Source organism: Paramormyrops kingsleyae, chromosome 14, assembly GCF_048594095.1.
Source record: "Paramormyrops kingsleyae isolate MSU_618 chromosome 14, PKINGS_0.4, whole genome shotgun sequence".
Lineage (NCBI taxonomy): Eukaryota > Metazoa > Chordata > Actinopteri > Osteoglossiformes > Mormyridae > Paramormyrops > Paramormyrops kingsleyae.
Window position 1 is genome coordinate 907533 of NC_132810.1, and position 14052 is coordinate 921584.

The 14052-nt window shown below is 44.7% G+C and overlaps 1 protein-coding gene across 1 annotated transcript in view; it reads left to right on the forward strand.

The window, feature by feature from the left end:
- Positions 1 to 736: 736 nt before the first annotated feature.
- LOC111855364 (frizzled-3-like) overlaps positions 737 to 14052 on the forward strand; it is a 39009-nt gene continuing 25693 nt past the window's right edge. Inside the window, exons 1-2 of the mRNA XM_072699005.1 lie at positions 737 to 867; positions 1831 to 2455. Of these exons, the coding sequence (XP_072555106.1) occupies positions 2219 to 2455 (237 nt within the window). The 5' untranslated portion in view covers positions 737 to 867; positions 1831 to 2218. The remainder of the gene's footprint in view (positions 868 to 1830; positions 2456 to 14052) is intronic.

The window sequence follows — 14052 nt, forward strand, 5'->3', positions numbered from 1 at the left end:
GTAGTAAAGTATCAGCTGCAGTTGTTCACCATTATGAATACAAGTTATCACCTTTCTAGTAATGACATTGTTATATACACGGCACATATGTGAATCACACAATTTTACAGATTTCCCGAAACGCAGCGACATTCATCCTTTCTTTGAAGATGAAGGTGGATCACCACTCTCCAACTTAGCCCTCCCCCCCCATGTGATAAACGCCACGCCGTTTATCGCATAGGAACAGCGTCTCTAAAGGTCGGACTCCGGACCTTCCTTGATACCGGAAGTGACTCGGCGTTATATTGATGAACCTCCGCAACGCTGTTTGTGTTTTGTTACAGTTTAAAGGTGTTTCAGCTACTGATTGTACCTTATATATTATGCACTGGTATTAGTGAAAATATTAATCAATTTCTTCTCGTTTGTTCAAAGGGTGCGTTTATCCAGACCTTAATCTATCCGTGTCAATGCAATATTTTACGCAGCATTAATAAAGATATCTCTGCGTTTTCCATAATTAAGTCTGAAAATTGCCCGCTGTTGATCTGCGTGGGCAGCGCTGAATGCACGGCTCAAGAGCGATGCCCTGCAGCTGAAAAGCTGGATGCAGAAACCTCACCTCAGTGCAACTCCTCACCTAACGTCGACCGAGCTGTGTCAACATTTTACTACTCGATCGGTCCGCTTTGCTCTGAAATAAACGTACCCACCCCCCTTCACCCCCCCGACCCCTGTGGCGGTGGTGCGCGTCCCCGTTTCACGCGCGTCCCCGCCCAAGCCGTATGAACCTGCCGAAGACTCGGACTGCGAGCAGCCTGCAATCCGTAATTAGGCAGAAACATGGCAACGAGCGCCGCGCGCCTGGAGCTGTCTCTACCCAAGGTTAACTTCTGCTTTCTCTTCTGCTTCTACCTTACGCGTTCACGAAATATGTTTATTATTATTTACGTAATTCTATTATTTTAATTTCCTAAACCGATCGTCACGTTGTCAGCATGCAGCCGACTCCGTCCATAGGCAATATGGGTTTGTCCAGCCGACCGGATAAATCTGTTTGTTGGCGAATTCGCGAAATCGTGTGAAAAGGTGAAGGATCTGCCGTCTGGTGTTCGGCGTCCATGTTATCAGCATTGCTGTCTCTGGACTGGATACCGACATAGAAACGTGTGTGCCGGGGTGGGGGGGATGGGGAGCCGCTTCGCAGGGGGGCCGATCCGAATGGAAATGGACATTCAAAGGAAGGGAGCAATCTGTGTAAAAGGCAGATTTATTTCTGTAAAGGGCACAGAGATTGGGGCAGCTTGCCTGGATTGTTTTCTTCCCGATTTGAGATGGATTTCGCTGACATGGCGCATTGTCCAGCCGGCCGCAGACGCGTGGGAGTCAGCTGCAGTGATCATGTCTTACCGATCGCTGTAATACAAGCAGCCATTCACCGCACATTATTATGACGTAGAAACTAAATAAGTTTTGGTACGGACATATTTATTTTTATGTATATTGCACAGTGAAAAATATATTAATTACAGTTGTCGAGAGTCGATGGTCAGAGGGACCTCGCAAATATTTCTGGAAATTTAGTCAAGAAAGAAGAAAGTACAGCAGGAGTGAGGCGCTTCATGCACAGTTTGCAGGATGTGTAATATGAAAAGTGTCACTGGTGTTCAGGAGCAGGGAGATATTTTTAAAATGAAATGCATTGACATGGCTGCATCTTCTTAAGGATGAGAACTGGAGGGTGGAGATTAATGTGATTAAAAAAAAAAAAAAAAAAAAAAAAAGTGAAAATGAGTCTGTCTTTACAACCAGAACTTTTTCTTACATTTAACCCTTTTTCTTCCACAGGTCTCCCTGTCCTCTGTAAGCTGGTTAACGTCCCTGTGAGATATTTTGTCAGGGTGCAACATTTTCAGCGTGGGAGGCAGGGAGTCTTACGGAGGCCTGACCGAAGCGAACTGCCGTGGGAATGTGGAGTGTAGCGCAGCAGAGCTGACGCTGGACAGGGCTCACGGACGAGGACGGCCGGCCGGCTACTGCACTTCCTGTCAGGAATAGGATCTTTTTTTACCCAAAGCCCCCAGAGCCATGGTGGACTGTGTAGACTCCATGGGTGCAGTAGATATACACGTACGAAGGAACCCCCCCGCCCTCACTTAATGCTCCCTTCCTGATCCAGCCCCACCACGCCCCCCACCGGCTGCCGTTTCTGAGACTGACACTCGTAAAGTTCGCAATGGACCAGTTCGCTGTCCCCGTGCGGGAACGGCGTCCGGGTTTGGCGACTCTTTGGGTCGTGGCCTCGGCGCTGACGGCGTGCGCTGCCATCCGCGCCGACTCGGCGGAGAGCCACAGCATGTTTGCCTGCGAGCCGATCACCCTACGCATGTGCCAGGAGCTTTCCTACAACACCACCTTCATGCCCAACCTGCTGAACCACTATGACCAGCAGACTGCTGCCCTGGCAATGGAGGTACTGGTGGCTCTTTCTCTCTCTGGCATTGTCCTCCGTGGGGCCCCTTTCCGAGTTTCCTGTGTGTTTTTTAGGTTTGACGACTTTCGGTGTTTCTCAACCCAGTCCTTAGGGATCCCGAAACACTCCACATTTTTGCTCCCTCTCAGCTCCCAACTGGTATTTACCAGGTATTCGGTGTTGTTGATTGGCTGATTGTTTGGTGTGAGTGCTGGGAGATGTGAGGGAGCAAAAATGTGGACTGTCTCAAGGTCTCTGTGGACTGGGTTGAGAATTACTGAATATTTAAATTGTAGCAGAAACTCATTTCTAGGTGAGAAATTCAAGTAAAAATCTGCACATTTTGAGCAATAATCTTTCTGAAACACTGAGTGGGGCAATCAAAATATCTAGCTGGAATCCTGCATTGAATTTAACAGGTGTTTGGTTTTGAAGTAGTGATATATCTTTTATACTAAAACATGCTGGCAAAGGCTTACTTTTGAATAAGCGGTTTTTGTTCAGTAATGCAATTAATAGTTAATTAGTAATTCACCCCTTTTGCTGCCAGCCCCAAATCAAAGAAGACTATATACCACTTTTATTTCAGATGATTAAATTTTAATCTGTGTGAATTGTAATAGCCCCTTTTAAACTGCTGGTCTTCTGTTAAGAACCACAGGAATCCCATTTCTTGTGACACTAAAATGTCTCTCACTTTTTCTGGCTTCTCAGATCTGTCTTGTCCTCTTCTTTAACTTCCACCTGCACGTCAGGTTTTACAGCATTAGCGTTGGACACTGAGTGGGCCGTGTGAGGTACCAACTTGTGCTCAGTGGTGGTCATGTAAGGTTAATGCAAGGTTTTGAATCCTCTTGAACTAAAAAATATATATTTTAAAATCCCCCTCAGTTAGGAAAACGCAGTTGCGCAATAAATTCAATTGTTAAATGTGCGACTGTAAAGCATGCTTGATGGCAAAGGCTCAGCAGAAAATTATTATTTTATAATTATTATATAGCGTGAATTGGAGAGTCACTGAATAGCGTAATGGAAGTGTCGTTCGGTAGGAATCTTTTCTCCCTGGCCCCCCCCCCCCCCCCGGGGGAGATTGAGGGATCCGGGTAATAGCGTCCTCTTAAATAGATTTCTCTGGTGTTTTAAGAAACTGTTCTTAAAAGAAAATCAATTTATGATAATGCTCTTTTGTTCATTACGATTTCTGTCTTGGGGAAGTGTGATCACTGGCAGAAAATGAATGTGAATGGGAGGGTGTTGGTTTTATAAATTTTATAATTTTTTACAGATTTATGAAAATTAGATTTTAGAAATATGTAAAATGGCCATTTATTCCCAGTTATGCCCTCTTAAGGGTTACCTGTTTATTTTTCATTGTGAGCTACAATCTGAATTAGCAGGAGCAGGGGAGACTTGCATGTTTGTGTTTTTCCGAGAAGTCGTCCGTAACGGAACCCTACGATTATGTAACTGACGCTTAAATTCGGATGAGAATAGAATCCATGTCAGATTCGTGCCAAACACACTTCCTAGAACATCATGGGTGTATATACAGAATTTGAACTTTCACATTTTCAGTATAGGAGTTCATTCCAGATCCTGAAGATGGATTCGACAAAACAAAACAAACATTTTCACTTACCGTGATATTTTTTTTGTTAGATTGCTGATGACAATGGTATGTAATCTGATATTCTTAAGCACAACAATTCCCAGCACAGCTGTGGGATACTGGTGATGGCTATTTAGGAACTGGACCATATGTTTTTCCTTACAGTTGTTCTCTGAATTGGGTCAATCATTTACTTTTTCTGACCAGTCTAAATATCCCATCCATCCATCCATTGTCCAACCCGGTCATCCTACTGGGTCCGGAGCCTATCCCAGAAGCAACGGGCACGAGGCAGGGAACAACCCGGGATGGGGGGCCAGCCCATCGCAGGGCACACTCACACACCATTCAGGGCAATTTAGCAACTCCAATCAGCCTCAGCATGTCTTTGGACTGTGGGGGGAAACCGGAGTACCCGGAGGAAACCCCACGACGACACAGGGAGAACATGCAAACTCCGCCTGACCCAGGCGGAGACTCGAACCCAGGTCCCAGAGGTGTGAGGCAACAGTGCTAACCACTGCACCACCATGCCGCCCGTAAATATCCCTGTATACAAAATATTGTGTGCATGCTGTTCTGACTGTTTCCTAAAAAAAAATGGTGACCTTATCGTTAAAACACCCAGAAAAAATGCATTGGGGTCCCACAATTATTTTAGCTCATAATCAAACACTGCTTTGATTAAGCAACACCAAGCAACAAAACACATTTAGTATGTAAACCATTTTACAGATTTTCACAGCAATTATAGATTATTTTAGGCAAATGGATGAAATGTTAAGGCTGAAATATTTCTGTAATAAACATCCTAAGATTTGTGATACGGTTTATGCTTATAATACTTAAAGGAAAATATATGTTTAAATATTGCTTGTCACGGGCAATCCCTGACAACCGATGTGATGCATTTCAGTGGAAAGCAATGGGCAAATCTGTTGATGTAAGACTTTCTTAAATTTGATTTAGAACCTTAAGATAGATTATGAAGAACATAGAACCTTACATTCACAAGGAGGCTCTCAAATCCCGTGCATCGTCGTCCTGTTCTGGTGTATGTCCAGAACAGAGAGGCTTCTCACACAGCAAAGTTGATGTACCACTTCATAGTGCCCGAACGGTGGTCTTTGGACACGTTGAAGCTCTTGCAAGCTCGACTTTGGGTCAAGGGAAGAAAAGCAAGTAGATGGACTTTGTTTCCATTTTATTTATTTATGTATTTATTTATCAGATGCTGCTATGCAAAGCAATGTACAAGTTTTTCCAGAAAGTAGAGCTCAGTCAGTTCCTGGAGTGATTGGGTGTTTACTCAAGGTCCCAAATGCTGAAATCACTCTGTTGACCCTGGGATATAAGCCAGCGACCTTCCAGTCGCATGCTAATGTAACCGACTGAACTGCACACTACTAAAAAACCCTGCGCCCCCCCCCCCCAGACTGCGGCGATGCCAAAGTCAGAAGCTTTTCACTTCCAACACTTGGTGCATTTCATCAGAGTCAGTTGAAGCCCTGTGAGAGCAGGTGTGCCGGCTTGACTGCAGAGGTCCGCTGCCATGTGAGCGGTCATGTGACCCAGGCTGTGGTGCCATGTGAGCGGTCACGTGACCCAGGCTGTGGCGTAGCCCTGCTCACATGGACCATCTGTTACGGATGTTAAGTGACTCTGTGGAGATCCTGTGTCCACAATGTTTAGTTGACGTTCCTTCCCTGACAGGTGTGGTCGGATTCCAGTCTGCCTCATTACAACGTTTATCCTGGAAAAACACGTGGCCCTTCATGGGCTGGGTGCCGCCTTCTTGGGCTGGGTGCCGCCTTTGATGTCAGACTCTGCCCGCGTACCAATTAACAATTAATTGCCTCCTGGACATTTGTACAATTGTGAGAAAATTTGAAAGGGTTCACAAACTTTATCTCGCTTTGCCCCAAATGTGATCTGATTTTCATTTAAGTTATAATAATTAAGACAAATCTATTTAAGAGGCTCACTATTTTTCTAATTACTGGAGATATTTTGCACCATAATTTTCTTTTTTTTTTTGCTCCATTAGTTTTGATGGGAACTGATCTGATAGATTAGAACTGATGGGAAGCAATTTAGCCTGAATCTCGTCGTAAAACTGGCATCATTTCTATTCACTTTGATTTTTTCCACACTTCTGAGGTCACTGTGAGGACCTTAGTAAGGTGGTGATGCTGTCATACTTCCTTCCGTTTATGGCTTTTCCTTGATGCGTTTCAGTTCAGCAACTTTCTTTTGCCTTTGACTTTCCCTGTGGCTCAGTTTGACCGTAGTTAAAGTGAATGTCTGAGCTTGGCCTCACCCAACCCTGCCACCATCCTCTATAACAACATCCACTGCAGTCTTCAACTGAACTACAATAGACATTAAGAAAAGATAGTGAACTCACTCCCGCTGTAGAGCAGCTGTACTTGATTTCAGGTTGTCGACCTGTTCCATGGGCATATGAGTATTCCTCTAAAATTCTGAGTCTTCAGCTCCCATGCTGAAGTGTAACTGGGGACAGTCTATTGTGAAGCTGAAAGACTCAACAAACACTGATGTAAAGCTGCTGTCTATCTTTGAAAGAGGGGGGGGGGGCGCAGGTTACCGCAGCTGAACAGCAGATAAATTAAACTAATCTTGAGGGAGTCGGGACCGACCTAGAGAAGTCGTCACGCTGTGGATGAAGCAGAATCTCAGGTGTGCAGCATAATCTTGAAACCTCATCTTATTTTACAGTACTGGGATCTGAAACACACTCAGTCCTTGTAAGCCAACAAAGGACTTTTGTTAATTTCCGTGGAGTTTTAGAAATTTTTCTTGAAGATGTATCCTGTGGAATGAGTGAGGTTTTTTTTGTCAGCTCTTCAGTTGACCTGTGATGCATTGTTAAGGTCTGAAAAGGATGAGGCCCGTCTTTGCCTTGCCTGTCTATCCTCATCTCTAAGATGTTGAGGGTGGGCCTCTACGCCGGCAGCTGCAGCATTCAGATAGAGTAGAATTCCCGCATGTTGCCCTGAAATCCGATGGTTTTTCTGAACAGCATATGCTGGGATCGAGCTTTTATAGTGCACTTAAAAGAGTGAATGACTTCCTGAAGTAGTAGCCTATTCAATGCTTCTCCAACCTTCTCGTGATCTGGTTAGTAATGTAGCTGGCGGGCTGAGTATGGCAGCCATGAGTACGGAGTGTGGATTCACGGTTCGTATCACAATGATAAAGATGCAGTGGAAAGAGGAGCTCATTCTGCCAGGTTGTAATGATGGCAGACTTTCTGTAAGACTTCTCCGGAATACCCCCTAGATACAGCATCGCAGTGCAGTCCCGCATCCCTGAATGCATCAGTAATGTGCATATAAAACGCTGTAAGCCAGGAAATAAGCAGCCATTTGTGTCTCTAACCATCTGCCGCAATATGCATTGGGGCTGATGGGAGTTCTGCTGCATTTAAGAGTATTTATTTGTCAGTGGCGCACAGCCATATTTTAGTCAGAACCCCTTATGATGGCAGTTTGAATGATAGAGGGATGCCGTGTGAGAGTTTGAATGATAGATGGATGCCGTGTGAGAGTTTGAATGATAGATGGATGCCGTGTGAGAGTTTGAATGATAGAGGGATGCCGTGTGAGAGTTTGAATGATAGAGGGATGCCGTGTGAGAGTTTGAATGATAGAGGGATGCCGTGTGAGAGTTTGAATGATAGATGGATGCCGTGTGAGAGTTTGAATGATAGAGGGATGCCGTGTGAGAGTTTGAATGATAGAGGGATGCCGTGTGAGAGTTTGAATGATAGAGGGATGCCGTGTGAGGAAGCGGCACCTCCTGGACATGAGGACTCCCTGCAAGTTTGCTGTTAACTCTGTTAGATGTGTGATGTTTGAGTTCCTGTCAAGGCTGTATGGACTCGGCGCTGAGCTGTCTCTGTAGACATGCAGTAATTCTCTGGGGGGTGCCCCCCCCCCTTCCCCTTTGTTCCTCTTCCCCCCTATTTACCCTCTCTCTTGCACACCCTCATTTGCCAGGTTGCAGGGTTGCCACGGATACAGCCTTTAATTGTGTCACTACCAAAAATAAAAGGCTGACCTCACAGACTGGGAGGCGGACCTCACAGTGTCCTTTGACACCCTCCCCCCCCCCCACACACACAAACACACACATATAAAGACACAAAGAAAGAAAATACAAAGAGATGAGAACTTCATCAGAGCTTGACACCGTTTTCAGCGATGAAGTGAAATGAAACGATGCATGTTTGGGCAGGTGACATCTGGCTCAGGACTCGGTAAACCACTACACTTGGGAGAATGCAGGAATGTATTTCTGAAGAATGAAATATATTTGTCTTGGAGACTGAAAGGATCACAGTTGCAGAAGATGTTCTCGCGTTCAGCGATGTAACCCTCACCGGCACCTCAGTCCCTGCACTACCTTCATCGCCGCCGCTCCTTTCGAATCCATCTGGACGCTGGCCAGTTTGTCTCCTTCTGGTGTTTACATTTTTACTGCTTTCTCTAGCCAATTAAATAATGGACCCCCCCCCCCCACACACACACACACACACACTTATCCCACTTATCTTCAAAGCCACCGGGGTTCCAGTGTTCAGGAACAAATGAAGATTGAAGATACAAAAGCTGCTGCAGAACTTCCATCATCTATCTTCCAAGCTTTTATTGAGTAGATGCTTATGAGAGTATTACAATGTGGGCACATCCCAGATGTGCTAGAGGAGTGCATGCTAACGGAAAGGATCAGCTTCAGAATGTGATTCGGGGTACCAGGGGACAGCAGTAGCAGGGCTTACCAACCACTGGCAGACGGTTATTTTTAGCGTGACTTACCAGTATTACGGGCAAGATGTGTGCATGTAGGACACGGATTCAGTCACTCTTGGTGACTATGGATGACGCGTGTATGTTAAAGGCTGCTGGAAATTTGTGTTAAATATCATGTGTGTGTGTGTGTGTGTATATATATTGAATGAATATAATGTAAATACACATAATTTTATATATCAACATAAGTATTGGGGATGTATATATTCATACACATGTATCAGAATTATCAGAGTTCATGTCAAAGTGGGCTGTGTTGCCTAGCAGTGTTTAGTTTTTTTTCCCTGTTTATTATGGGATAGGCTAAATCTCAAAGGGTTAGCAGTAAATTTTCAAGGTGACTAGCTGCCACCACTTCAGCTGACTTGTATATCATTGGCCATGCGGTGATTTCGTAATTAACAGCCTTGGGTGCTGGGGGGGGGTTACCCATTGTGCCGCTCATAAAGGGCTGTGCGAGCCTAAGCCCCTAAATCTGCACTCACACACATGAATGGGTTTGTGTTGCCTAGTGGGGAAAAGGCTGATTCCAGTAGTCAAGGATTTTTGTACTGAAATCCTTTGACTTTCCAATCCTTCTGAGGGGTGGGGGCCAAGTGTTGCCGCGGTTTCAGTGCCTTCAGTACAGAGTTTCTGGTGAGTTGGCTAACCTGCTTTTCCATCCCCTGGTAACCTTGCCACGCCCATGGGAGGTTGGGGGGGTGGGGGTGAAGATGGGGAGTGATGTGGATCTCAGATTCCTCGCACTCCTCGACTCTTCATACAAAAACATCCCATCTCCCAGCCTGGGGGTCTTTCTCTTCATCCATCATTACCTGAAGGGGTCTGTTGGCACCCTGCTACCATGTTGACATGTTAGATGTCACGGCCCTAGGGGTTTAAAACCTGACCAAGTTAATGAGTGTGTATTTAAAATGATTTAAGTAAAATAGAAAGCAATTCTCATTCAAACTCATCTTGCCACACTTCCAGTAAGCAGAAGCAGGTGGTCATCTGTTGAGGGTTGCACACATGGAATTTGCATGCAAAAACAAGTCTGGGAAACCTTCAGGCAAGCGCATGTGAAATGTGATGTACTTATGGGATTATCCACCGAAGTTATTTTCATATCGTGTCCTCTTTTCTCTCGATTTCATAAATAATTGGGTAGATAGGGGAGAGAATGAATGATATTTTAATCCTTCTGTCAGGAGATCTCTGCAGGGCAGATTTGATGTTTTTCACCTCTTGCCAAAAACTCAACCTGATATTTTTTTATTGCACTGTCTACTCTGATTTTGTTGTGGGTTCGGCTGTTGCTACTGTACTCTGTCTGGTGCAGTTGGTGAAACGTTGATCTGGCATCTTACCTTTGGTGATGATACATAAATCGTCCCGGCTCCTGGGGTATAAGGTGGAAAGTGTAGACTGCTGTAGAGCTGAATCTGACTGACTTATGTCAGTGGATGTTTTTCAAATAATAAAAAGCAAGTGTATTTTAAATAACCAAAGGTTAAAGAAGTCAGAATTGCTCAACATTCCTAAAGTGTTGATAGGATGTAACATTTCCATACTGGTGGTATTATTGGGAGTTAAGCTTATGGAATAGTTCTTTTAGGAGATAATAATATAGAGCAGGAGTTCCCAACAGTTTTTCCTCAAGGGCCAAATTCCATCAGAAACACTAAGTCAAGGTCCACTGGGGGAAAGGTGGCTTCCCCAATGACACGGTCTAGATTCAGTCGTTTTTGGTCCTAACGTGGAGCAGAGTCCATCAGCTGGTAACCAGTGTTATAAAGCAGTGTTTCTCAACCTGCTCCTCAGGGATCCCCAGACAGTCCACATTTCTGCTCCCTGCCAGACAGTCCACATTTCTGCTCCCTGCCAGACAGTCCACATTTCTGCTCCCTGCCAGACAGTCCACATTTCTGCTCCCTGCCAGACAGTCCACACTTCTGCTCCCTGCCAGACAGTCCACACTTCTGCTCCCTTCCAGACAGTCCACATTTCTGCTCCCTGCCAGACAGTCCACATTTCTGCTCCCTGCCAGCTCCAGGTAGAAGCAAAAACATGGACTGTCTATGGGGCCTTGAGGACCAATTTGAGAAACGCTGTCATAGAGAACCTAAATGAACTGCATATTGAATGACGAGCTGCCAATGTGTGACGAAAGCCATTCTGCTCTTATTTTTGATGTGACTTTCGAATCAGGCTCCCCTAAAGTTGAGGCTATAGATCAACTTTTGGCCATATGCTCTATTTGAGCGGGGGGGGGATCAAGAGTTAAAGTAGAATAAAAGCTCCACAGAGGTCAGAGAGAAAGCTAACCCCACTCCCTCCCCCCCCAACAAAGCCACAGGAGACCCTTTGTCTTGGCCTCACAATGGATGGTTTGGGCCGTGATGTACAGCATGCATGTTCACACTCAGCATTCAGTGAGGCATCCAATGCGATGCGTTGTGACATTAGGGGAACTGAACCATGACCATGGTTCTCATTGGTGCGACAAACCATATTAATATAGTCAAAGTTCTGGGCTTATGCAGTTTCTAAAACCCATCAAAATGATTGTCAGGCCTGAGGTAAATTAGACTGGTACCATTGCCAGGAAGCACATGCCGGCAAGGAATGATGTATTAGTAAAGTTATAACTAGTGGTGCTTTTCTACTGCCGGCAAGAACCGAGCCCTCCCCAAGCCGTACCGCGAAGAGACTGTTATCCATTGTAAGTTATGCGAGCCTCCTCAACCCATACTTGCGCTGACATGGGCCTGCTTACTAGTAGGACCGAATGTGTGACTAAACCGAGCTGATTGTGTCTCCACCATCTGATTGGTGGAATTGCACAGACATATCGGTGATCTGTGTCGATATGCATGGATTATCTGAAGGAAAAAAGGCCATATATCATGCATTATTACTATTATCCCGCATCCCGTTGTATTGAAGGAAAATCGGAGCGAGCTGGAACCACGCTGTAAATACTTTCCCTTCCTGGTATGGGTCAGGTACGGGTCGGTTCCTGTATGCCAGTGGAAAAGCGCCATAGTAGTATAGAGAGCCTGGCAGTATCCTTTGGGTTGACAGTAAAATGACAAATGACATTGACACTGGGGTTTCGGCTTACTGGGGGTGAAACGAATCTGAACAAATGGATGTGCGAATTGTGGTGAACGAGGGGACAGATAAAATACGTATGAATAAAACATGGTGACGGACACATACCTCACATTTACCTGCAGCATATAATTGTAAGATTCAGCGATCGGTGACATCTGGTGTATTTCTGCCACTTTCCATGACCACCCAGAAGCGTGAGTTTCACTTTAGTGATATGTGCTTTCACTTGCACGACACCTTTAACCGTGTTTGTTTTTGTTAAATAATGCAAAGCCCTGCGTACTTCAGATGAAAAGATTAATAAATATATTCAGCAGGGTCTAGTAATAAGTGTTTTACGTATAATACATTCAGTCTCTGATCCAGCCCTAAAAGAAATGCAGCTTATGGCTATTGTACTATGTAGATTATATTACTAAGCTGTAGTATTACAAATAAAACCTGCGAATAGTAGCTACAGAAATTAATGTAAATAAACGGCTGATGTGAATTGTTAGCGCTTGCCTGGTACTGTGTGGGTAAGGCATCTGCGCAACTGATTTTATTTAATAATTTATTTTTTTCTGATGACAGATGTTTGTGAGAAAACGGTTCCACATCTTTGAGAACCACCGAGGTGGAAAAAGCCTTATAGCCTAATTTGCTTTCCGTGTAATAGATCCATTTATTTAAGGGTTCCAGTCCAGCTAGCGGTGTTTGACGTTCATCCCCACTCCCACCACATTCACAGCCCGTTTTCCTTACATTTTCATATGGCTGCCTATGCTTATTTTGAATGAAATGTAACGTCACATTAGGGTTACAGTAGCTTCTTCTCGTTCTTGAATCCTGATCTCCAAATTTTCAGTTATGAATCCCTTTTCCTAACACCATCTGCTAGGCGTGGACAGCATCTATATTCATACCTTCCAGAGATTATGTTATGCTGTATTTTCTACAATATTTTTAAACGCGACACTATTCGGGTAATTTGGAATCTCTGAGATATAATCCGGCAAATGAGTGGTTAAAGTTCAAAAATACTGTTATGCCCTATTATCTTAATAGAACCTGAGCCTGCTGACCGCTGTCTGCATGTACACCGCTTTGTGTCCGTGTAAATCCCATGTGGACCTTGAGCACGCACCGCTTGAGCACGTAAGGTGCATGTGGAAGTTTGCCAAACGTATCCACTGTGAGAGTAGCTAAGGGGTGTAACGTTCAGATTATGTTTAGATAATGACTCCTGTCTGTCATCCGCTGACTGCAGGAGTTTCTTCCAAAAGAAGTATTTCAGGAGCAGAAGTAATCAGTCCTTTAATCTTGCAACTGCTTATTCTGAGGGGGGTGGGGGGTTGGAGCTTCTGTCCCAGATAGCATAAGGCTGAATACACCCTGGATGGGGGATGAAAGTCCATCAGAGAGACTCGAACCCCCAACTCTGGAGATGTGAGTCCGCAGAGCTGCCTACTGAGGCATTGTTTTACATTCATATTATTAATCCTTTTTCATATATACATATAATCTTATGTATTTGTATTTTTTTGTTAGGACTAAAGTCCCACAATCCACACCAGTTATCAAAGATTTTCTAAGATTTTTGCAAGCTATGTTGTAGCGAGTTAGCAGTCCCATTGGTACCGGGGGTATTCCGTGATTTTTTTTAAAGCTGGGTGCATAAGACGTGCCAACCTTTTCAATAGCCAATGACATATTTTGAATTGGTGAGTGACAGGTGACAGAGCACTCTGGGGTCCAATCAGCTTTCAGTAGGCCTGACCCCTGTATATGTCCCTGATTGGTGCTATTCCAGAGCTGATGCACTTCAGCCCCGGGTCCTCCTTGATCTGAATACGGTGAGATGCCAGACTGTGGCAGCCTTCAGAGCGGTGTCTTGGCGACGCTGGTGCAACGTTAGCATATGGTCATAAATAATAAGTGGGGCTGCTTCCGTTTTGCCCCGATCTCTTGCTACATCACTAGCATCTCCGCCCCACCTTTGTAGGATCAACCCATCTGCTTTGTAGCACATAGATTAGGTCTGATGTAGTTCTTAACTGAAAGACATTCAATAT